This window comes from Harpia harpyja, chromosome 14, assembly GCF_026419915.1.
Source record: "Harpia harpyja isolate bHarHar1 chromosome 14, bHarHar1 primary haplotype, whole genome shotgun sequence".
In the NCBI taxonomy this organism is placed as follows: Eukaryota; Metazoa; Chordata; class Aves; order Accipitriformes; family Accipitridae; genus Harpia; species Harpia harpyja.
In genome coordinates, this window is record NC_068953.1 from 24,578,617 (window position 1) to 24,602,567 (window position 23,951).

The following is a 23,951-nucleotide window of genomic DNA, read 5'->3' on the forward strand; positions in this document are numbered from 1 at the left end:
GAGATGTTACCCTTCACTCCCTGCCCTGAACAGACGTTGTTAAACAGCTGCAGCAATTTGCCCTACGACACTAAGACCCATCCAAATGAAAGGTTGTTTATAAGATACTAAAATGCAGCTACACCCGTTCCTTTCACTGTAGCTGTGCCTACACTGGGCAGAAGGCTCCAGCTCTCTCCGCTGGTACTTAAGGGCAACTGATGGCAATTCTGAAAAATGTCATTTTGCATCAGGGCATGTCATATGCAGTTTTACCATGTACTCACGTATTTACTTCTTCACGTTTTTGCAGCTGAAACGGGGATTGCCAATGAATCTGACGAATCTGTCTGCCACCTTGCTACTGCGAAAGGACAGCTCTATAGTCCAAGAGCAAATACAGGCGCTGTCTCTTTAACAGCATCATCCTTCATAAAATTCAGAGATCAGAGGGAGGATTCCTCCTTCGGCATCTCTTTTCCCCACCCTTTAAGTCACACACAGACACGGTGTCACACTCATCTCAGTTTATTGCTTGTGTTCAAACAGCTGTCCTTATTTCAACTGCTGTATTAGAAACAAACAAAGGCACTGAAAGGATTTTCTCCATATGATCGTGATTCTATGGCTTCAGTCACATTACATTAAGGTATATTAAATTGCTAGCCTCCAGCTGGGATGCAGAAGGCAAGTATTAGTGCTTAACATCCAGTAAAGAGAGTTAATCCTCTAAGTTCCAACCCACATCATGTAGAATGGGACAGGTAAGGCTGAGACAGGCTGAGACAGGCTGAAAATTCACTGCCCCATCTCCCACATGAAGTCCATACTTGCTAATCCATGCCAGTGCCTACAGAAGAAACATCAAAGCCTGGCTCACGGCTTTGCCTGGCACAAGGGAAAACCCCACCCTTCTCCCTCCACAGGGCACAGGGAGGTGTAGCTGCCTAGGGGCCATGTCACTATATTAATTCATTTCCCTTTACCTCTGAAGTACAGGAGAAAAAGACAAATCAGTTCACAAACCAGTGAAAGAAGTATTTTGTGTCTGAGAGCTCCCCTGAGAGGAATTCAAAATGCATTTTTTTGCAAGAAGATGAAATTCTGTAGACAAAAGGCAGCCAAACCTCTGCTGCCAAATCTTCAAGACTCCTCTTCCTTCCTTACGGGGGTTGCTACACACTGGGGTAATGATCAAATCTGACCAAGGGGAGGGATAGGATCCACACTGCCAGGAGCTCAAAGGCAAATGGAGTAAAGAAACAAAAAACCCCATTGTTAAAAAGGAGAGAAAGCCCTTGAAGACAACATATCCCATACATAATGCTCTATTATAGTCTGAACCACCAGTATGCTCTACTTTTAATGGTATTCATTTCTATATGAAAAAGAAGAGCTGCTGCAGGCCACATTTGGTCTTCAAGCACACTTAATTACCCTGCCCAGCAATGTCTTTTCTCAAACACTTCATTGGCACGCTAACACTTCAGATTCAAACTAGAAGTAATTCCAAGGCCAACCATGATGACTTAAGGTAAACTGGGGCACTGCCTTACTGTGTCTACTCAATTCCACAGCCTTCACCTTTTAATAGAGACCAACACCTTTAAATTTCTGTTTTCAGACAGCATCAGAATTAATAAGAGAGTACCTTGGTCCAGGTTAGCGTAGTCTCTGTTCACATCTCCTGACAGATTAATCAAGGAGTCCTTGTACCAGAAAGTAGCAGAACACACAGGCCTAACTCTGATGAAGAAATATGATAATTTTTTCTCCTATATAATGTGCAAATTTTTCTCAGGTGGTGTCAGAACTGGTACTCTGCAAAGTCAGGAGCAACAAAGACTGCATGCCGTGTTAGACAGCCGGACACAGCATTTCTCCTTTAACCTAGATTACACTGCCAGGCAATCATTCCCAGCGACATAAGTGATGAGCAATAATGCAGTTGCAGGGCAAATGTAAGGCATTTTCAAATGGTAGAACCCATTCAGCCAGCGAGGGAACACACAAGAAATCTTGTGGTCATGAGAGGGGAGGATAGGGGGACCTGATAGGAAAATCTAAACCATGAATGCCCAAATCCAGTAATAAGCTTTCCTTGTCACAGGGGATTCTGATATTATCATGACCAAGTCCATTCCCTTCCCTCCAGGAGCTTACACAACTAGAACACACCCTTGCAGTTTTTCTGACTCAATGAGCTCTGGGCCCGGCTTCTCTCCTTAACTGCAGGTTCCAAAGCTCCTTATTATACTGGAATTTTTCACATAAATTTAAAACAGCAAAACAAGCTCCTTATCACAGTACGATTAATGGAAAATTGTTGCACTTGGAATCACAGGGGTTTGGGAATTAAGGTGCGTGTATAATGGGAAATTCAGTGCTTGTGAGTGATTCCAGATTCACAGCTTTGGAAACCCAGTTCTCTAGAAATCACAGCATCATCAGCACTCAGACAAGCTTCTCCCACACACTGTCCTTCACCAAAACCCTCAGCCATGGCCTGCTGAAGAAGTCAGAGTTGGTGGCCAGTGGTCCTTGGCTCACATTAACGAAGGAAAAGAAGAAAGTGCTGATTTCCTGGGATACAAATTGGCACTCGCTAGACTACAGATCCAGCGTCACCAGTGCACGTTACAGAGATCATTGGAAGGTCTGATCATACCTCTCTTCAGTTAGCATCACACTGCATTCAAACCACTGCCTACAGGTAACAGGATCCATCAACCCAAACCCATCAGAACACTCGTACTTGACTTCAGGCCATTTTAACCACAGCTTCTAACTTGCCTGAGCCCATTATAGAAAATCTGACTGTAGGAACCTTTGATGGGTGAATTCCAGCTTTCCAGTGTAAACACAATTAGTTATGAGTCATATACCTATTACAGTTGTCTATGCAGCTATTTCACAACCCTGTATTAAAATATAGGAACATCAGTATTTCCTTATCTAGCAGCCATGTTCCAAGTCCTGTTTCTCTTTGTGAAATATTACTCTGCCTTCTCCCATCTCCACTCTGTCAGGGAGCGTGTCATAGCACCAAACTCATCTGCAAAGACATGGGGAAGGAAAAAGGGTAGAATTCACTTATTCAGAGGACAAAATTAATCTTGAGGTTACTGTGAGACATGTTCATTTTGAAAGTGCCATATGGAGGATAAAAACCTATCAGATGATCAAAGCTGTTGGCTCACTGCACACTATGCAGCTCCTTTTATGTCACTGTTTCAGCTTCAGCTGTGGGCTTGCTAATGTGAGGATCCCCACCAGGGAGGAGAGGACGCCACAGAAACCAATCACTCCTGGGTTGGTCTTGCAGATCCCTAGCATATCCAAAGGACCTGAGAGATCACAGAGATTCTTCACCAAGTCCAGCAGCAAAGGAGGATGTCTTTTCAGTATCTGAAACAGCAGGAGGAGAAAACTGTGCAAACCATCACATCTCACACAGTTTAGTTCCTGATTGTGTTTGTCCCAGAAGGAATTCTCCTTTGTCTTTTCTTCCTGTACAGCTTGTTCCAGCCTCCAGGAGATCTCATACCAGTCCCTGGCTAGATTCATCAGGAGTGAAAAGTAGTAACACTTGGTAGCCCAATTCCGCCACTTCAGCTTATCGACATCAGGTCGGAGCCCAATGCTCTTCAACCACAGGACAGCATCGCAGACGAAGTAGAGGGCACGGGTCAGGTTGGAGGCTGTAAGGCAGAAGCGAGGAACCACATCTGGCAGCTGTGTAGTTCTCCTGGCTGCTACCAAGGCATGCACCATGTTGCCCAGTCTGAACACTGCGAGAAACCCCAAAAGGTTAGCATGGCCTAGCCTTTTCCGCAGAGACACAGCCCTACGCAGGACAACTTGGCATGTCACTGTCCACATGTACTTTTAAAAGTGGGCTTTGGGCATTTGTATGCTTAAGCATTTTCTTCTCACAGCGTGAGACGCTAGTATTAGTGAGGAAAGGGGTGTAAACATCTCAGTTCTGTCCTGCACCGGCCCAGGACCTACACACAAATTTTGTCAATAGCTAGGACTTGCAGCCTTCTCCTGACGCTCTGTTCTCAGCGCCTGGGTGCCCTCTGGACCAATACCACTCACACATCTGAACAAGTCAGTGTCAGCAAAAAACGTGACACAGAGCCTCCAATTTCAGCTTCACTGGATTTCACCTAACTCTGTGGACAGGAGATGTTACAGCATTAACCCCACTGCAACCATGAGCTACAACTTTCCTAAGCTTCTGTGAAAGCTGGTGATTCATGTGCCGAGCACACTGAGACCCAAGTCCCTCCTCAGCCATGAATTTGTCAGAGGTACACGTAGTTGCCTGCAAACAGGAACAGCGTATTCCATTTCAAGCTATAATATATGGCAAGCCTGATTTCATCCACTGCACAGTTTAGGTTTCACCCTGTGAATGTTAATCCAATATTATGCAAAATACTTTTCATAACCTGCTGCACCATCACAGTGACAGATGTTGGCAGCACCCAAGCTTAGTGGAACTGCAAGAGTCCTGAATTTAGGCCTGACGTCTATCAGCGAATTGTTTAGCAGAAGCAGCAGAATTATGGCTATGCTGATAAACCAGCTGGCCTCTCGGCTAGAAATCACCATACTCTGGAGCTAACTGGAATTATAAAACAAATCCATGGTAACATATTAAATGAGAATATTTGCCTCATGTATTGAAATTGTTCCAGGATTGAGCAACTGGTAAGTAGGTGTAAGATCAACCTGAAAGCAAGCAATACAACCACAGCAACAGCGTGACCATAATGGATGCAACTGTGACACAGAATGAAGTGATGGAAATGGTTAGACTGTGAGAAAAGTATGGAAGGGTATATAATTTAGTAGAGTATAAATGCTGAAGAAAATTAATATGTGAAGTAGGATATAAAAAGCCATATTGAAGGATGGTCCTTCAGAGGTGATTTTATTGGCATGATGATCTTTGACGTTAGGCCATCTCAACCCATTAGCTGGAAGGACGAAGGAAAGCTCAGTAAGCCAGCCTTGCATCGTAACTCTGCAGTCTGTCCTTCAACAGAGATGACAACTCGATGTCTGCAGCAACCGTTGACTGTTAACTTATTTCTCTAGTTCTCTCAGCGATAATTAAGACTGCCTGATCGGAGAGGAGGCTGAGGAAGCAATAAATGTCTCTCTGGCCCTATCTAGCCTGGCAAGCCAAGGCAGGGAAAAGGTCTATTGACAATTTTGTGAATGTACTAAAAGAGGTTTTGTGGCTCCAGGCAAGTTAACTACAGAAAACGCAAGGCCAGGAACTGTTTTGCTGGAAGGAGCAAGTGAAGACGGACTCATCCCTCTAGACACCAGGTACTTACTTTTCCGGCCAGAGCTCATGCTAGATTCCAACTGCTTGAGTTTCATTACCAGCTTCTCTTTATCAGCCTTATGCTCTATTAAATAGCTAAGCAACATGCATGTGTACTGAGTGGCTCTGGAATGGAAAAAATGAGGAAAACGGCACACAGGTGAAACACGGAGAATTTGCAGCAGGGGCAGCGTTTATTTCCGAACTTAAGGTCACCCCCCTCGCACCCGGGCGGTGCCGGGGTGAGTTATACCCCTCGGGGGAAGGGGCACAAGCGCAGGTGGGGCGGCTGAGGACAGGCAAAGCGGCGAGCGGCGCGGCAGGAGAGAGGCCGGGGCCGGGGCCGGCCCGGGGGGACCGGGCAGCTCTCCTGCCTGAGGCAGGGGGCCCTAGAGCGGCGGGGGGCTGCGTGAGGGGCCGGCCGAGGGCCCCAACACCCAGAGGGGCGGTGGGGATGCTCCACCCCACGGCGCCGCTGGCCCCACGGGGGTCCCCGGAGAGCCGGCACCCAGGGGCCGGGGCCGGGCGGGCTGAGCCCCCGGCCCGGCACGGGGAGGCCGCCCGGCCCCGCACTCACCGGAAGAGCTGGTCGCGGCCCTGGCTGCGGTTGGTGAAGTCCACAAAGCCCTCCATGGCGGCGGCGGCGGCGGCGGCAGCCGCGGGAGGTGTGCGGGGGCCGCGGCCGCCCCGCCCCGCTCCGCCCTGGCGCCGCCCCGCTCCGCCCTGGCGCCGCCCCGCCGGGGGAACCCTCCGCTCCGGTGCGCGTTCCCGGCCGGGCCCTGCCGCGCCGCGCCGTTGCCACGGCGACCGTCAACAGCGGGGCAGGTGTCCCCGCTAAAGGCTCCCCCCGGCCGCGCCGGCGCCGTCGGTGGTTGCGGCGGTTCCGCTCGGGGAGGCTGGAGCGGCTCGGCTCGGCGCGGCCCGGCCCGGCCCCTCGGCTCCCGCTCCGAGGTTAGGCCGCTGTGTGGGGTGACGGCGGTGGAGGTGGGCCCTCCGTGAGCCCGGCTTTGGCCTGAGGTGCCCCAGCCCCAAGGGGGAAGCTCAGAAAGCACCCGGGGGCTTGGAAATGAAGTTTATAACGTCCAGTGAAACCACCCGCTTTCCAAATTAATTGTTGGGATACTATCTAGGCCGAATAAGTCTTTTAATGAAGAACAAGCTAATATTTTTTAATGCTGTGTCGTAATTCTTGTACAAACTCGTGCCAAAGCTTTTGCCCGCCCGTTTTCTGTGGGTAACCTACAGCCGCCTGTGTGGCTGATATTCCCAGAGCAGGACAAAACCCCTGAGTAACAGAGGCGATGCAGCGAGTAGAAATTAGCTACATAGAACAGGGTTGCTCTGGCTATCGATACTGAAAGGAACCCCCCCTTCCCTCCTAGAGATCATTAATAATCTTTTTCTTTTCCCCCATTACCGCATGAAAGTAGATATTGCACGATTCTTCGTTCTTCTGCATCTACTGTGATTCCTGCATCTGTGGTGTGTTTTGCATCTGGACTGGCAGAACCATGGCTGTGTATATCCGGAAGGATCCCCTGGAGATTCCTCCACCATCTGAAAAGGACTGGCTAAAGGAAGACGAGGAAGATTTCTTCCTGCAGGATCCTGATCGAAAGCGTGATGCGTTGCCTCAGCCCTTCAGGATGGTCAACAAACTGGTGATGCTGGTTTTTGAGAATGCTATGGAAATCATTGAAAGAAGGGAGATGTTCCGAGAAGTGCAAAAACTAAAGGTCCAGCCTACAAAATGCTTTCCTACAGCTGAATTCCAGGTACAGAGCCCCTCACAGAAGAGATAGCGTTAGTCACCATAGCAGTTTTTCCAGAGAATAGCCATTCAGTTGATTTTACATTCTTCTGTTCATCACCTTCCTCAGAATCCACCACCATCTCACTGATTCACTTCAAAAGGCTGCAGCTTCTAAGCTTGTCTGACAGGTTCTGCTTCCCACCCATCTATCACACCTCTCTGAAAAGAGAGAAGCAGATATTAAACAGCACTAAATTCACCTTCTGCTTCTCAGGCTGGCTCCACCCATGTTTGCCAAGGAGAAGTAATTAGTCAGCAGCACATAAATGGGCAAACTCAGCTCTGTGTTACGATGAATACCCTAATGGGAGTGTTGTGAGCAGAAGGGCAGCGCTGCCTTCCCCATCGTTATGTGAAGGATACGCTGGCGTCTGCTGGTGTTCTGTGACTGCCCAGAGGAACTCAGCATCCTGTCACAGCTCTGCGTTTGCAGTGGGAGGGCTGAGTACTACTGAGGTCTTGGCCTTTAAGGCCCCTTCTGCTTATCAGAAGGGAAAAGGTGGGAGCAAACTTTCTCATTCCCAGCACAGGAACAATCTCTGTGACAGAGATGAGAGCCCCTCCCCTGCTCTTCTGATGAAAGCTCATGCAAAAATTTTTCCCTTGTAGAATAAATCAGCATTTTCTGTTGGTGAAAGGGTAGGATTGTATCGCTAGTATGGCTGATGTACCTTCCACTGGGGAAGCAGTTTGGTACACTCATCTTTTCCCTTTCTTGGTAGGTAACTGGAAGAGCCAATTGCCTTGCAGTGTCTGGAAAATACATCTTTGTCGGTCTGTCCGTGGGTCTGGCTGCCTTCAAGGTGTCTGACTGTAAGGAGGTCTGTGCTTGGGATGCAGTCAAGACGGAGATTTGTGCCATCCATGCTTCGGATTCGGGGAATGAGAGCCACGTCCTGCTTGCTGTGGATGAAATGGGTTAGTGTGACATGGATTTCCTTGACCTAGCTGGGGATGGCTGTGCTCTGGAGCTGAGGAGTTGGTAGCTGCATTATGGAAGAGTGCTAAGTCAGGAGGAACATTAGAATGGCTGACAGGTTTCCTAGAAAGCCCTGCAAAGAGGGCATTAGATAACAGGTTGTAGGGTGACAGAGTGGCCCTTAGGGCCTTGTGATTAGTAGAGGGTGGGGGTTTGGTGTCCTCTCCGGAGCAGCAGAGGCAGGTGCAGAGCTGAGAGTGAAGTGCAGTAAATTTTAGGAACACCTTGGACCAGGGAGAAAGAACCATTGCTAGGTATGACCTCCTGCCTGTGCTTTGTTTCAGCACCTGTAATTGCACAGCCCTGTGGTAAATAGGTTGGTTTGTTGATTCATCTGAAATGTATCAATTCTGGTGGAGATACTTTTCAAACTGGCTTATCCATCTCTATGTACAATCGAGTGTTTGCTCGTGCTGGCATAAGGAAGCCAGCAAAAATTCAGTGCTGGAAGCGGTGGGATATTCTTCCTTGAGCCCAGGAGAAAATGTAGTCCTGTTCACTCTCCTGCATGTTTTAACAGCCATCTCCCAACAGCATGGCTACTATCTGTTCACTTCTCTCCTCCTGCTACTGTTACTTTTGTATTTCTATTCCAGGGCTTGTCTGGCTCTTCTGCTTTCACAAGGGAGGCTTCCTACTCGTTAAAATCCTAAATGAAGTGGTAAGTACTGAGTTAATTCCATAGACACTGGGCAAAGGCTGGTAAGTAATCACTCATGAGGAGTACTAACTGCCCTCAGGAATTTCTGTCATGGGCAGCAGCACTCCAAGAGTGCTGCCCCATATTTTTTCCTGTTCTTCCAACAATCTGTCTGGCCTTCACCCTGTTGAGAACTGTGTAGGGCCGTGGAGCTCTCTGAATCGATGATCTTGCTTTGATGCCAGCCCGTTTTTCTTTGGCAGGAGGATATCAGCAAGCGAAGTACTTGTGAGGAGGTGGTGCTGTCCCCAGGAGGTGATTATGCAGGAGTCCTGCTGCAAGGCAAGTGCAGGAACATGGTGTGTTGGGTGATGGCTGTTGTGTTCTAGCAGAGGGGCCAGCAGCAATGCTTTTAAAATGCTCAAAGTGTTCTGGGTTCCAGGGATCCTCTTCCTAACCCTCCCAGTCCTTCCTGCAGCTTAGAGAGCTGCTCCTGCCACTCTCTGTCCTCTCCAAAAGGCCTGGTATGGATCAGGACTGATCCCAAACTGAGCTGTCTGGAACTGGTCAGTGCAGTTCCCAGCTCCCAGAAGGCTCAGTGAAAGCAGGTTTCCCACTCATCTCCAGAAGTACCAAACCCAGTTCTTCCTCTGGTTCCCTACGGCTCACTGTTACACTGGAAATATGTACACTTGAAGAATTTTCTCTGCAGACATAAGCCAGACAGCATAGAGGCAGTCTTTAAAAACACTACAACAAACTCCTTGCTACAACGTTCTTCTGCTTCATGGCAGCTGCCTTTGTCAACCCATTTGCTGCTAGCAGGTTCTTTGAACCTGTTTGGTGGAATCTGCCTGGACATATGCTGAGAATGAGATGCGTAGCATCCACAGAGAACCAGTGTGAGACCATGTCTCACTTTCTACTTTACCTCAGAGGCTACAGGTCAAATTCTTTGACTGAGTTGCTTAATGGAATTTGTTTGGTGGATGTTGGACCTCGAGGACTTGAGGTGGAGGCTGAGACGTCAGTCTCAGTCAAGCATGTGAAGCATTAAGTGGGAGGAGAGGTGGGCTGCGTGGAGTTCACAGGGATTTTATATTTCAAAAAATATCCAAATCTTGTTTTAAGGATATAAGATAACAGAGGCTGCTTGCTTGAAAGACCTTTTCTCCTCATTTCCAATTGCTCAACATGGTTTCCCAATGCAGACAGCACAAAAGCTTGGCTGGAGATCTACCGATTGCCTAAGGATTCCTGGCTGAAGGAGACAGAAAAGAACCCAGGAGCTGCAGCAGGGCTGGCTTGCAGGGAGAGGAGGCCAACTTGGACATCTGTGGTACAAAACAGATCCATCTCCCACTGTGCTATTTTTTCTTGCACCCTTTTGCCTACAGGTCTTTCCCCAAGCCTTGCTCCTGCAGACAGCGACAGCAAGATACAGGCTGAACAAGTCTGTCGGCCCCGGGGAGATGGAGTATATGTCTCTACAGCTGCTACAGCCACCCATCCCACATTTCACAAGGCCTTTTTGTTATTGGGACATGTTTACTCTCCCAAGACTGGCTTTCCAACGAGGTTCCCTTGGTCCCAGGGCTAGCATTCCTGTTGCCCCTCCCTGAAACTGGCAGCTCCTTTCCCAACAGTATTGCCCCATCTGAGGAGGCCCTGTGTAAGGGTATTCCCACAGGGCTTCTCCCTTATGTTACTGGGGGAAGGTGAAAGAGTGGGAATCAGGCCTGATAGCTCCACTTGGGAGTATGGTCCTGAACCAGGGTTTGTGTTTTAGGCTGTCTACCAGATGAGCCTGGTGGGGTCACGTCCGAACCCACTAGAGCAGGGCAGGGTCTCTGCCTGTTTGCACTAACCACTGCCACCTCTGGTTCTTTGGCAGAAAAGTCTGGAGCTGCATGGAGACGGTTCTGCAGAGATGGTAACTGGCCTCGATGAATGTCCTGAGCTGTTATGGGGAATTTTAAATGCTGAGTCAGTGCTTAACCCTCTCCTGCATCGCTTTCACCCTGCTAGATTTCACTTCTCAACCCACAGGCACCTTCTGCTCAGCACCTCCAGCTAACCCTCTGTGATACCTGCCTTGTAACTCTTCCCTTCTCCTTCAGCAGAGGCTTTCCTGGCCATTTAAGAGGGAGCTGCTTCTCAGCCCTGTGTTCAGGGCAAACATCCCTCTTAACCTGGCCAAACAAAAAGCAAACACCCAGGTGTTCCCTCTTTGCTGATTCCACGTAAACTACCCAAGTTCCTGTCACTTCCTTCTCAGTCATGGTTGATTATTTAGCCAGATCTTTTCTATTTAGTCAAGTGTCAATGTGTGTGGGTGGGGTGGTAGGGACAGACTGGTGCTAGTCCCCTGTAGTACTTTCTATTCCTAGCCAAGCACATATGTGACCTCTTCCACTCTGGGCTTTCTGAAGTAAAATCTGGTTGTTGTATTCAGGAGCACTCTGCAACCTTTAGTCCTACTTCTTCTTTTTTTTTTTTTTTTCTCTTTTTTTTTCCTGAGCCTTGATGTGCCCCACCCAGGCCTGTGCTGCAACAAGAGTATTTCAGAGAGATTAGTAAAACCAGAAGTGGAGGTTATTTAGGGCACAAAGACAGGAGGTGTCTGGGCAGGACATCCTTTGTAATGTTGTTGAGAAAGCAGTGACCTCCCTCAAGCTTCTGTGTTTTGGCCTGAAGAATGGTCTAAACCCAGTATCTTCTAGGCAGTGTCAGCCAAGCTTAGCATACACTTATGTTAGGAAGCGTTTGATTCCCATGAACAGGTGAAAACTCAGCAGCATAGGGCACAACACAGTTCTCAAGCCAACATTTTTCTGTTGCAGGAGTCTCCTGTGTCTGCAAACCAAGCTGATGCAAAGCTGAGTCTCCCAGTGCTGCTGCTGAAAGTGAAGCCACCCAAACCCATTACAGGTTAGGACTGATTCTGTACTTGCAACCTGCAGCCTCCTTCAGGTGGCAAAGGAATCATGGCTCTTATGACTACAGAACAGGTCAGAAAGTTTCAGTAACATGCTCCCTGGTCCCTTCCTGACCTGTCTTTGTAGTTACATGTAATCCTGTAGTGGGAGTTGCTTCTTACCCAACCATCTCACATGTCACCTTAGCACAAAATACTTCAGCATGTCTTAAAGTGGGTGTCATACACCCTCGGCTTCATTGTCACCAGAGAGGGAGGAGGTTGTTTCCCAGATCCTAGCAACCTGACGGCACCCCTAGTTCACCGCTCTGAGTCCTGAATTCATAGGAAAATGCTGAGAATGGGGACAGAGCAGACCTTATGCTGGGACACTTTCAGGGAGAATGACACAGAAAGGCAAGGTGAGCTGGGTCCTCAGATGACTTGCCCTAGTCCCTGCCTTCAAATACTGGAAAATGGGCTAGTGATATAGAAAGTCCCACAGAATATATTCTTAATGTTGAAATACTTCTACCAGGAAGATGCAGTGTGTCCCTCTTCAAGACAATGCCACCCTGAAGGCAGGATGGTCAAAGTGCCTCTGAGCACTCCATGGTGTCTGCTTCTCCAGGGCTGTGCCTTTTCCCTTTGTGTTCCCAATCCAGGCAGTAGTTTTAAAAGCCCTTTGGATGCCTTGAAGAAAGTGGATGATGAGAGCATGCTTGGCTTGGGGTACAATCACCTAATCAAGGACTCCCAGTGGGAGCAGCAGGAAGCAATCTTCCGCAGCACTTATCGGGAGTATCTGGAGGCTGAGGGTGTGAGAGAGAGCAAGGAGGAGATCCCCAGGTGAGTGGGAGCACCAGCCAGAATTTCAGTCCATGAGACTTCAACACAGGGCACTTTTTAAGTGTAGATGGAAGCCTCTGTCTTAGCTTTGCCTCCTTCATCCCAAGGCTTCAGGGCAGGGGGCTAGAGCCATTCCAGGTCTTGTCCCAGTGCTGCCTACTATCAAGGCCTTTCTTTTATATGTATTTCATACTTCCTTTTTTTCAGACATGCTACTTTTCATTTTCTCCTGCCTAGCCGGATCCTACAGGTGGGACCTGAAATGAAAGTACAGCCAGGTAATCCAAATGGGCAAAAAGCTGTTAACATATGAAGCACATCATTGCATGATGTAGAGCTCCAGTTAGAGCTCAATGGCTCTGGCTTGGTTCACTATATAAATTCCATCTCCAAGGACATAAGCCTGGATAAAAAATGTCAACCTTAAGACTTATAAGTCAGTCACTGGCATGGAGTCAAACAAACTTATCTCCATAGTTAAAAAAAAAAAAACCAACACTACACAAAAAAACCCCAAAACACCAAAAAAGATGAGGGGGCACATAGGCAAGATAAAAATAACAGGCAAGGGAAGAGTTTGTTGTGGTTTAGTTTCTGTGTGAGCAGAGTTTCTGTAAGTTCCATCAAGGAAACCGTGAGAGCTCTAATAAGAGCTTTCTAATGGTATTTTAGTGTCCTGGATTGTTCCTTTCTTTGTCTCCAATAACCTTCTCTTTTTTATTGTCCCCTTCTTTGTACCAGATGTTCCAGCTGGCATCGGTGTGCACTGGGATGGAAGCCACAATCTCTGCTTGTACTTACTTAACCGTCCACTCAAGGAGAAATCAGGTAAGAAAATCTTGCTTTCTCTAGCAGAGCAGTCTGTGGGGAGTGGGAGTATTCAGTGGCCAGTGGCTGTCATTCAGTCAGATCTTCATGATTCAGGGAAATGAGGAATGAGGAGGAGAGCTGCCCCATATATTGTAGGTTAGGCTGGATTGTAGGGCTCCATGTTGTGTAGGCTGGCAGTATTTTGAGTGAAGCCACTCTGGCAGGAGACCCCAGAATGGTGCATATTTTATTGGGAAACTGGAAGCTGGTACCATGAGAGAGAATGTTCTGCACCTTCTTACAGTTACCTCTCTTCATGTCCTTCTGTTTAGATTCTGATCCAAAGCCTGATGTTGTGTGGCCATGTGCAGCTCCAATTGCATGCTCGGCTGTCAGCTCCTGCTCCAGGTACCTGGCACTGGCATGTGAAGATGCAACAATAACTATTTGGGATAAACACCTAGGTGAGCTTGCCCTTTGGACTGTGTATTGGAATCACAGTGGATAAATTGCTCCCTTCCCTAGGAGTTTGAGGCTCTGGCTTGGTATGAATAGGGGACTGGCAGTGACTTTACAGGCAAAACTGAAAATAATTTGGACTCCTTCATGGGATGCTTGGCCAGAAGTTGCCAATGCAGTGTGACTGCCTTAGCCCTGACAGAACCCTTCCCATCCACAGCAAAGGAGGGGCTGTGAACTGAGGACTGATGCCTGTCTTGCCCTGAGGCTGTGAGACAGTCACTGCTTTGTCACTGCACCCTCAGGTCATCTTTAAGGCTGTTGTGGCATCACAGTCCAGGCTGCCATCGGTGCTAGTGTCATCCTGCCACGATGCAGGGATTCTTCTGGCAGAAGAATCTTCTGCCATCAGGATTGTTCTGGTGGCTGCTGCCCCTGAGCAGGCCACAGTCCAAGCTAAGCTTTCCTTGGATAAATTGCCATTTCCTTTTTCTTACTAAATTGCTGTCTTCTGTCTTCCCCCCCCCCCCCCCCGCTGCTTCCTCAGGATACCCACTGTCTGTGACTGCCATTGTAGGGGAACGTCTCATCCGTAGTATCCACTTCCTGCGGTGTTCTGCAGCTGTTAGCGACGAGACACCTTGTCCTGGCACAGATTCTGTCTGTCCCATCGTGCAGCTTCTAGTGCTATGTACAGACAGCTCTTTCTATTTGGTGAAAGCACCCAGGGCCGGGAAGTCCAGCATCACGCTCCTGGCAGACAGGTGAGGTAGACTGATGGACCTTACACCAGCCAAAGAAACCATGTGGTATAGTGGTCAGGTCCAGCAGGGAGCCCCAGATTTCTATGGAGTAGAGAAATTTCTACTGCTTTTACCCAGATAGCTCTGCCGTGCTGCTGTCAGCAGCAAGAGTGGTTTTGCTAGGAGTCAGTTCCAGTGCTAAGATCCAACGGTTGTGCCAGAATTGGGGGTGCTTCTGAGTTCTTCTGTGCACCAGAACACAAGTGCTTGTAGCACTACTCCAGGGCTGAAGTTCAACTAGCTGGGTCTCTGCCAGGTACCCAGGGGAATTTTTTCTTCTCTCTTCTGCCCTTGCCAGAGTAACTTCCCCCTAGAAGTCAGAGTAAACATTTCTTGCCAACTTCCTAGCAATTTTATGTTCACTTATCCCCTTTTGAGGAGAAGTGTCAACTTTGGGGAAGCTGCTGCTCTGAAGGCTATGGTTTCATGCTTCCATGGCAGGCAGGGGATTTTTATCTCCAACATAGTTCCTAGGCAGGTTTGCACAGGGATGGGCCTTGGGGGTTCCTGCCCAGGAGGAGGCAGGCTTTGTCTCCATGGGGAAGGGGCTTGGCTGGAACTTTATGCCAGACTGTGCCACAAACTGCCATTGTCATTATCGCAGCCTCTCAGTACGTGCCAGGTACATGAAACAGTGGCATAAGCCTGAGTCTGTTTTACAGGCCTGAAGATCCAAATCTTGCTGTCAGCGCGGTGGTGCCTGTCCTGGCATTCCCCAGTGCAGTGAGTATTACTGCCAGCTCTCAAGAACTCTGTGAGAACACAGGTCCATCTGGCCTGGGATCCTGTTTCCAGTAACGGCTGTAACTGTGTGCCTAGAAGATAAAGAACAGGGCAATCAGATATGGTACTGCCCTCACATCCTTTCCCAGCCTCCAACTATTTTTAGCATGGGGACTTCCTGCACCAGTTACAGGTCTGTATGTAGCTGGTCGCTCTCAAAGGATTTCTCTTCTGTGATCTTAATCAGTATCCCCTTGCACCCATGTCCTCTAATTGACCACTGATGTGGGTGGCACTGAAGGCCTTCTGCACATGGATAGGTCCAACTGCAAAGACAAGAGGGTTCAGCCATGAAGCTTCAGGCATCAAGGTCAAATATGAGAAGGCATCATGGTGAGCAGAATTTACAAGCACAAGTCCAGCCAGACCTTTCAAGTGGCCTCAGAAAGTTTTCAGGCATGGGGAGAAAAGGACTAAAAGCTGCTCGCCAGAGCCAGCCATGCAGAAAGCTGGATCTAGTTAATTTCTAACCTTCCCTGCTGCCTTTTTCCAATCCCAACCTGCAGCAATTCCAGTCCAAGTTCCCTGCGTGGCCTATTCTTGATCTGCTGTGGCCCTATGACTACTGGGCAGGCAAAGAAAACAGCATCATAGTTGGGGATGTGAAGTCCTGAATGTCATTCCATGTCCTTTCCAGGAAATGCCTTTCACTTCTTTTACATCTATTTCTAAGTGTCAACTTGCTGTTTCAGGCCCTGGTCTTCTCCTGGGATGGCACGGTGTCCCTGATGAATGCTGCCACATCGCAGATTGTTTACTGCTTCAGTACTCCACCTTCTCATGCTGTAGCATCCTCCTGGCAGCCAGTGTTCATAGTGGATGGTGTGAATCAGTGCTTGCTGCTTCGAGGTGGGTAGCGCCTTGGAGTGGTCTTAGGTACATGGTCACTGGGTGCATTCAGCTGTGCACTGATCCTTGATAATTCTTACTGGATGACTCCTGATGCAATAACCCACTGTTCTTTTTTCTGTCTAGGAGATAGGCAGCAGAACACAGATGCACTGGCACAGAGCAGAGCCAGTCACAGCACCATCTTCCTTTTTGACTTCAACTCCTACCCACTGAAGGAGGCTTTCCCAAAGGAACCAGATTTGCCTCTGAAATCCTTGCAGAACCTGCCATGGATTGAGAGATGTAACATTTTCTTACATGATAGGTAAGGTTCTCCTTCAGACTGATAGGTAAGTGCACCTGCATTATTGTAAGCTGTGGTGTTGCTCAGGTCCATGCAAGGTCTCGCCCTGGAGCTTCTGGGTTCTTCTGTGTGCTGTGACAGATTTATGTCTGGGTAGGGTTGATGTTCAGGTAGCTGGATTCCTGACAGCCACCCAGAACCCTTCCTTGTCTCGTCTGTCATTCCTGGAACAACTTAACTGCTGTAAGTCAGGATGCCTGGGGCAGGCTCATCATTCCAGGTAGAGAGGGCTTACTAGTTCTAATGTGCTTTTGTGCAACACAGATTGTGCAAGATTGTCTGGGATATGATCCTCAATCGTCTGCGTCTTTCTTCTGACCCCATAGCCAGGCAGAGCTGGATCTTTTTTGTACCTTGCTCCTCCTCTTCGTTTCTACGTTCACTTGATGTTTAGGTAGATTTGTGTTGGAGGTTTCTCGCTTTGAGAAGGTCTCCAGAAGCCTCAGGCCGAGGTTGCAGTCAGAGCTTAGCTGATGCATTGAGTTCATGCCGTCGCTAGATGGCAATGTGACATCTCTTATTGGGTGACTTTTTCCTTGAATTACTTCTTTTGGCAACCTGGAGCCAGATCCGCGTCAATGATACTCTGCTTGTTCTTTTCACTATGCCTTAATTCTCCAATTTGAAATGGAACCGGTGGGTGCAGGTATGACCTTACAGCACATATTACCTGGTAGCCATCCCTAATTCCTTGTGTCCAGTGTGAATCCTGTGGTGTTGTCTGGCTAGTTAAATGCAGAAAAGTTTCATCCTATGCTACCAGCCACCAGTTCTGTCCCTCATTCTCATAAAGCTGGAGAGGAGACTCTTGTCTGCCTTATACCAGAAAAAGTGGGGAGACATCACCTCCAGGGATATCTTGCTCCCTGGGTACTGAGAGCTGAAGCCAGAGCAGAGCAAATACAACTGCAGAGAGACCTGTGTCTATAGAGGATAACAGGCAAAGAGAAATATGGAGGTCATTGCTGTCAAGAACAGCAAACTTGAGTGCTGAGGGGCATGAGGGAATCACTGAGGTTTTTTGGACACAAGAAGTCTGAACTGCTTAATTTGTTTTGAGACCCAGGGACCCTTGAGGGAACCAGGCTAAGGTTGTCTGCGCACTGGGGGAATGGCAGGGACTGTTTTAACCACCCTTTTTTTCCCTCGTTAGGCAGCAGAGTCGGCTGGGACTCAGGGAGCAGTTGCCTGAGTACTGGAGTCGGCTGCAGGCACAAGCAGCTGCCATGGACAAGGAGAGACAGAAAGTGAAGGGACAGAAGAAGCTGTAGTCAGCCTTGCATCCTGAGGGCCAGGCTCTGCACTATTACAATCCTGCAGACCCATGATCCAGCACTAATATTTTGACAGCAACTCTATTCAAATCTATCCTGCTGCTTTCCATCCTGGGGCAGTTTGTCATCTGAAATAACTGCTTACCTGCCACTGCTCAGCCACAAGGATCTGCACCCTGCCTCTCTCCTTACCTAACCCTCAGCCTGTTCCAGCAGGGTTCAGCCACCCCTCATCGGAGACAAACACTGCTGATGGAAGAATCTTGAGGTAGGAGAGGCCTCTCACCAAGGTGGCAGGCCCAACACCTGTGTGGTTCAGCTAAGTATTTGTGCTGGGTCTCTGAGTCCTCCGAGACCTGGAGCACCAGAGCAATATGGTATGTTACAATGTCCCTCCTTAATAAAGCCTTTTCTCCAGTAAAAGTCTCTTGCTCTTCATAGGACTGGGATTTTGTCAGACTCTGATGTTCTATCCTTCTGTCTCTGGGGCTCACCAATGTGTCCCATCTTCTGCTCTGACCCAGATGGGCAGGCAGCAGCATCCTTGTGCTTAGCAAGAGACCTGGTCTTCAAACCAGGCATCAAATCAGCCATGAAGGTGGCATCCCCCAGAGCATAGCAGTGACACTGCAGAGTGTGTCAGGCCTGACCTAGGCTGTTCCGCAGTCTAGTTGTTTCTTTTGACTTCAAAGCAGGCAGTTTTGAGATAAGACTGCTTAGGAATTGCAGCCTGGAAATGTGCAGACAAACTCTGTGGGTTAAGGTCAGGCTAGAACTGGTGTTAGAGCCAAGAATTTGTCACTGGGAAGCAGGACAGAAGCTGGGGGGTTCAGAGAAGTCCGGGCTGTGCTGAGCTGAAGACAAGCCAGGAGCATGGCCAGCACGTTGGTCAAAGGCTATAAAAAGCTGAAGCGTCCCTCCTACAGGCAACACAGGACAAAGAACTAGCAGGGACAATTCAAGGCCAAGCATCCATATCCATGTATTTGTTTCTTACTCCAGAAGTGTATTAAGTTAGTAGCTTGCCCTGTATGCTTGACAGATGGGGCAAAAAAGTATGCAGGCTCCCTGGTCAGTCTTTCACTTGTCAGTATTTTCAGGTCTGCAGTGCCGTGGGAGACTGGCAGCATCTAGATCTTGGCTGCAGAGTCTGATTGCTCAGTCATGGGCTGACAGCCTACCTGCATTTTGCACTGGGCATTTTTGTTGCTCTTCAGGCAGTCAGGGGTCCTCTGAAACCTGAGGGGCTTTGGGGCAGGTGACCCAAAATATCCATTCTTAAGTATAGCAAACATATGCTTTCTTGAGCATAAAAACCACGAGAAAGTCTCAGTCCTTTTACAACTGATTGTGCTTCCAGGATGACTGCCTAATCCACAAAGAATCTGACAAATTTGCCAGCAACCACTCCAATCTGTGTGCATGGGTGAGCTGTACTTTTTCCAGGTCTCCCTCTAGTCACTCCCCCAAAGGTTCAGCAAAGCATCAATGCAGGGTGCTAGGGATTCAGCACAGGCTGAGCTATGCAGACATTCCCATGCCAAGGTCCCATTTCAGTTTTTTATAGCAAGTTGTCTTGTTTTGTTTGAGTTTTGATGGGAGGTCTCAGCTCATCCTCTGGAAATAAAATCAGTCAGTCTGTTGTGGAGGTAGTCTTGTTTCACAGTCTCAGATGCCTGGTTTTGCTCTGGAGAAGGACAAGATGTACGAATTAAACCTTCCTATTTGCTACCTTTGTGAAGGGCTTTGAGGGCCATAGTAAAGCCTTTTGTGCTGTCATTTTCCATCTGCCACAGATTACAGCTTCACAGCTCATCTGATTGTTACGGATATTGATACTGGGTTGTGTGAGCACTTGCCATCTGCTTCAGTGCAAAGTCAAGAGGGTTAGCTCAAACCATCTTCAATGCCTGTTTAAACTGAGCCACCTGGTTCAGCACTGAAGTGAACAAGGAACAATACTTGATCTTTTCTTCTGTTCTTGCTGTGGTGGCAATAACAACTTAATTATTTTGTTTCTGTGGTACTTTAAGAAACAATGGACCTTCTGCCATAACTGGGCACAGGGGATTACTCAGGGCGGGAATTCCTATTCCTACATTGCTTCCTGTGCTGCAGAGAGCCAGCACAACTAATACGTGGCCCTTTGAACAGCACTGGGTCTAGTTCTTGCTATTTGTGCAAATGTAAAGGGCTTGGGGATCTGTGCCCTTAATCCTACCCCATCTGCTTTCCATTCAGAAGAGGAGCAGGGCTTGCCTAGCATGAGAAGAGGCAAAACAGGATCTGCTAAACGGTTAGATGTACGGTGCCTCCACCAGTTTGTGTGTATTCATCTTGATATGTGCTTGTTTGTTTGCAGTTTGAATTTGCTCTAAAACTCTAATCATGTGCTTGGCCAAGATAACCAGGAGCTGGCAGGCTCCACAGAGAAAGGAAAACAACAAGCAGCTGCAGGAGGCTGATGAAGAGCCTTTGTTTTTACTCATGACTTCAGCAGGGGACCATTTGTCTCCTGATTCTTCGAAGGGATACAGAAAAATTGGTATGATCAGCATGTTGACATGTGCGTTGGTGATGGAGCTCTGTACTAAGCTCCACAGCACATTCTGGAGAGGACCAGAAGCACCTGATCGCTTATTCCAAAGATGATGCCCTTGGCAGCTATTCTTCTATTCCTGCTCACTCCATGAGCCCTAGGCAGCTGTAGGTCTGAACCAATTTGAGCTATTCTGCTGCTGGAAACTATAGAAAGGCCTTGAGAGGTATCATAAATATCACCATCAAAAGATGAAACTGTAAGACTTCTGGCTGGGCCAACTCGTAGCTCAGTGCCAGGTTCAGTGAACTCAGAGGTGCTACCTGTGTCTAATAGGAGCAATTTGGCTCCATATTTAAAAAAAATAAAATAAAATTAAAGAAGCAGTTGGTGGTTTGAGGCTTGTGAGAGGGAGGAAGAAGAGCTCAGATCCACAGAGAGGCGCTCGAGCAGCATCGTTCCAGCGGAGCCAGGTTACTGCCTAGCCATGCAGAGATGGTTTCTGTGGGAGAGGAGGCTGTGCTTTAATCTCCCTAAATTATCTGCTGTTCTCTGCAAGAAGCCAAATGTCATCTCACTTCTTTGCATACTTGCTTGTGCTGTGGAAGCAGAGGAAATCAGAGGCTGATCTGATAAGATTCCCCCACTCCTGAGGGCCAGTAAAGGTTTGGGCTGTTTGGGTAAGCCATGTCTGTGCTGTTGGAAGGAGTGTGGTCCTCAGAAGAGCTGAAGTGTCGTGTGCTCCGGGAGCTGCACTCCTTGCACCTGTGTTGCCAGCTTTAATGCAACAACCCACATATCCCATAGTTCCTCACCACATACAACCTGAAGCCATCCTAAGGAGGAATCTGCAAAGACCTCTGTGTCCCATCTGAGGCAAATAATGTCCCTGCAAGACACTGTGGGACATGCAGTGGTGCTTAGGGCAGGATAGTCCCAGCAAGTGCTTTCTCTGTTTGCTGTGGAAATAGGGGCAGCACAAGGTCAGGCTTTCACCCCTGCTTTACAAATCTGTGTCTAGATATAGGTGAACCTGGTACTGCATCCCATTCCTAATTGCTCAAACAGGTCTTGTTGTCCAAACTAGTGTTGCCTCATTACCTCTAAATGCCAGTTCCCTGTACCAGGGTACAGTTTCTTGTTTTCTTTTGAGTCCAGGCTATAGCTGTCGAGTTGTGCTGTTCAGCCAAGCTATGCAGATTAACTCTTTTGATCCTCCCCAATGCATTGTGCCAGACATCTCAGTCTGGTTTAATTTGGGGTTTCTGCAGACCCCTTCCAGTTTGTCTGTTTCTGTTCCAGTTTGTTGCTGTCCAGTGTTTCTGGTACTGCTCTGTCAAGGACCTGGTACAATATTCATGTGTGGTCTCTCCTGGGGCATGGGGAGCCAGGTTCTGCTGGCCTTCATACCTGATTTTGCAAGAGCAGTACCATTGGCTGGGATGAGAAACAAGCTGTGTTTTCAAGGCCAAAATACAGGAGGAGGTTAGCTGAGCCTAGCTGAGGGTGCTAGAGAGAAAAGAGATTTCCATGATGACTAGGGTGATGCTGTGTTTTGGCTCTCGCCCTGTTGATTTACAGGCACTTTACACAGCTGAAGACGGACAGGGCTCGTGCTGTGAAGAACTTGCACCCTACGTAAGCCACGTGCTGGGGCCGGGATGTAGTGCAGAGGACTGGTCATGCAGTAGGGGAGGATTTGTCATCGCAAGAGCCAGGTCTTCACGTGGCACACCTTTGTGCAGTGCCATGTGTTGGCTCGGCCCCGGGAAAGTCCATGCTTTAAGCGGAGGGGAAGGCAAATGACTCGTATCACTGCAGGGCTGCTGATTAGGCAGGAGGGAAATGTACAGTATCTGAATGGTGAATTGGCCTGGGCTGCCAAGTGTGAAACACTTTGCCTCAAGCTTGTCCCACTGAACAGCTTGTTTTGTTAGAAACTTTGTTTCAGCCCACTTGAGCAAATGGCAGCTCTTCTGCATGCGAAGGGCTGGAGTTGTTGGGGTGAGGGAATAAGTTTGTCTTGTGAGGGGGCGTGCATAGGAGATGGAGATCTGTAGGGGGAAAAAAACAAGTCCCGCACTGAGCAACAAGGAAGAAACACTAATTAGGCAATGAAGAGAAACCTGCCAGGTTGCAATCCTGACCTAACAACCAATTGTAGGATAATATAGCACAGTAATGCAGGGTAAATACTAAGTAGAGGATGTTTCTGAATTAATTCCTTTTTGAAACACAGTGATCATTTAAAAACATCCGGTATCCTAATTTTAAACTGCCCATCATAGATGCCAGCACAGCCTGTAGTAAATTGTCCCAGTTGTTAAATTACCTGCGCTGTTTGAATTTGCACCCTGTTTCTAATCCAAATAGGTCACATTCCAGCCTCCAGTCACTGGATCTCTGGGAGATGGAAGTGCCCACCAGCAAAAGGTGTGGTTTGTGTGGAAGGACTTACAAGCCATGTATGTGTGCAAAGCAGATGTAGGGAGACTAAACAGTTCTCTGTGTCCATGGTGGAGCAAAGTAGTGGATTCAGGTTAGGTATGAGGGGAAATTTGTACTGGCTGTGAGGACAGCATTAGCATAGTTTTTCTGGGGAGTCCTGCAGTGTCCATCAATGGACGCCTTCTCAAACATCTGCCAGGAATGGCATCATATAGACCTTGCCCTGACCAGGGAGATACACTAGTACAGGGGGAACTCTTGAGTTCTTTCTAGCCCAAATTTCCTGTGATTCTCAATTTCTAGAATTAAAATGGTCTGGGTTCCTGAAGCTTTCCCCATACATTCTGTGCTCTGGTCCTTGCTCTCCCTGAAGGCTATAATATACTCTTAGTGTGGTGGAGGAAAACGAGGAAAGCATTTAATCCAATTCCTGGGGCAGTGCAGAGAGGCAACAGGAGAGGGGAGACAGACCGGGAAAAAGATTTGCAATTGCCCAAATGGGAATTGAATGCTCAATTCCATTACTAGTAGCTTTTGCCCTTTATGGATCTCCCCCATGACAGACTCCTGGCAGAGACTGCGGCAGTGATGGTGGATGAGACAGGACTAAACAGATCTGCCAGGTTGTACTTCCCTCGTGCTTCAATAGCTCTTACCCTTCACAGTGCTACTTCACAGTGAGTAGGCTTCTGGTGCTGTCTCTGTGGAAGTTCATATTTTAGCAATTCATTTCCTTAAAAATATTTCTGCTAAAAGCATTACCAGAAGGTCCCTTGGCACTGGTAAATGTTTGCAAAGGCTGAATTGTGTTGATCGGCATTGCGGACAAGCACCCTTCCTGCAGATTAAATCGGAGCCAGTGCTGCTCAGTGGAGTAACAAGGGGTAAAGCAGGTATGAGTGATAAAAAGAGGAAGCCCTGAGTTATTCGGCTTTGCTATGATCACTTTAATCAGTGGTTTTCAGGAACAAGCTGTATTTTTCTTCAGTGCACATTACCAGTGTTGTAAATCATCATTCCTCAGGGATCAGAGAGGCTGAGGTTATTTACTTGGTGGAACCAGAGTGAAGAGGTAAAGATAGAGACTTACACATTCCTTTACAAAATGAATCTGAATCA

General features: G+C 48.1%; 2 protein-coding genes across 2 annotated transcripts; one reads left to right on the plus strand and one right to left on the minus strand.

Moving 5' to 3' along the window:
• Positions 1-353: 353 nt before the first annotated feature.
• On the minus strand, positions 354-6,009 carry PEX11A (peroxisomal biogenesis factor 11 alpha). The gene is made up of 3 exons (XM_052808539.1): positions 5,901-6,009; positions 5,334-5,449; positions 354-3,770 (listed from the first exon to the last, which is right to left on the minus strand). Exons 1-3 carry the CDS (start codon positions 5,954-5,956, stop codon positions 3,205-3,207), a joined length of 738 nt encoding a protein of 245 aa, XP_052664499.1. The 5' UTR covers positions 5,957-6,009; the 3' UTR covers positions 354-3,204.
• A 184-nt stretch (positions 6,010-6,193) lies between these two features.
• On the plus strand, positions 6,194-18,268 carry WDR93 (WD repeat domain 93). Its single transcript, XM_052808538.1, has 17 exons — positions 6,194-6,274; positions 6,754-7,098; positions 7,859-8,054; positions 8,712-8,776; positions 9,019-9,101; positions 9,971-10,094; positions 10,650-10,688; positions 11,599-11,686; positions 12,338-12,521; positions 12,729-12,799; positions 13,263-13,349; positions 13,664-13,795; positions 14,338-14,554; positions 15,256-15,316; positions 16,069-16,225; positions 16,352-16,532; positions 17,725-18,268. The coding sequence occupies exons 2-17, from the start codon at positions 6,835-6,837 to the stop codon at positions 17,840-17,842; spliced, it is 2,067 nt and encodes a 688-aa protein (XP_052664498.1). The 5' UTR covers positions 6,194-6,274; positions 6,754-6,834; the 3' UTR covers positions 17,843-18,268.
• Positions 18,269-23,951: the final 5,683 nt, after the last annotated feature.

Coding starts and splice junctions, on each gene's coding strand:
- PEX11A (XM_052808539.1), bottom strand. CDS start 5,956: ATGGAGGGCTTTGTGGACTTCACCAACCGCAGCCAGGGCCGCGACCAG. Junction 5,450..5,900: donor GGCCGCGACCAGCTCTTCCG/GTGAGTGCGGGG, acceptor TTTCCATTCCAG/AGCCACTCAGTACACATGCA. Junction 3,771..5,333: donor CATGAGCTCTGGCCGGAAAA/GTAAGTACCTGG, acceptor GGTTTCTCGCAG/TGTTCAGACTGGGCAACATG.
- WDR93 (XM_052808538.1), top strand. CDS start 6,835: ATGGCTGTGTATATCCGGAAGGATCCCCTGGAGATTCCTCCACCATCT. Junction 8,055..8,711: donor GCTTGCTGTGGATGAAATGG/GTTAGTGTGACA, acceptor TTTCTATTCCAG/GGCTTGTCTGGCTCTTCTGC. Junction 12,800..13,262: donor TGAAATGAAAGTACAGCCAG/GTAATCCAAATG, acceptor TCTTTGTACCAG/ATGTTCCAGCTGGCATCGGT.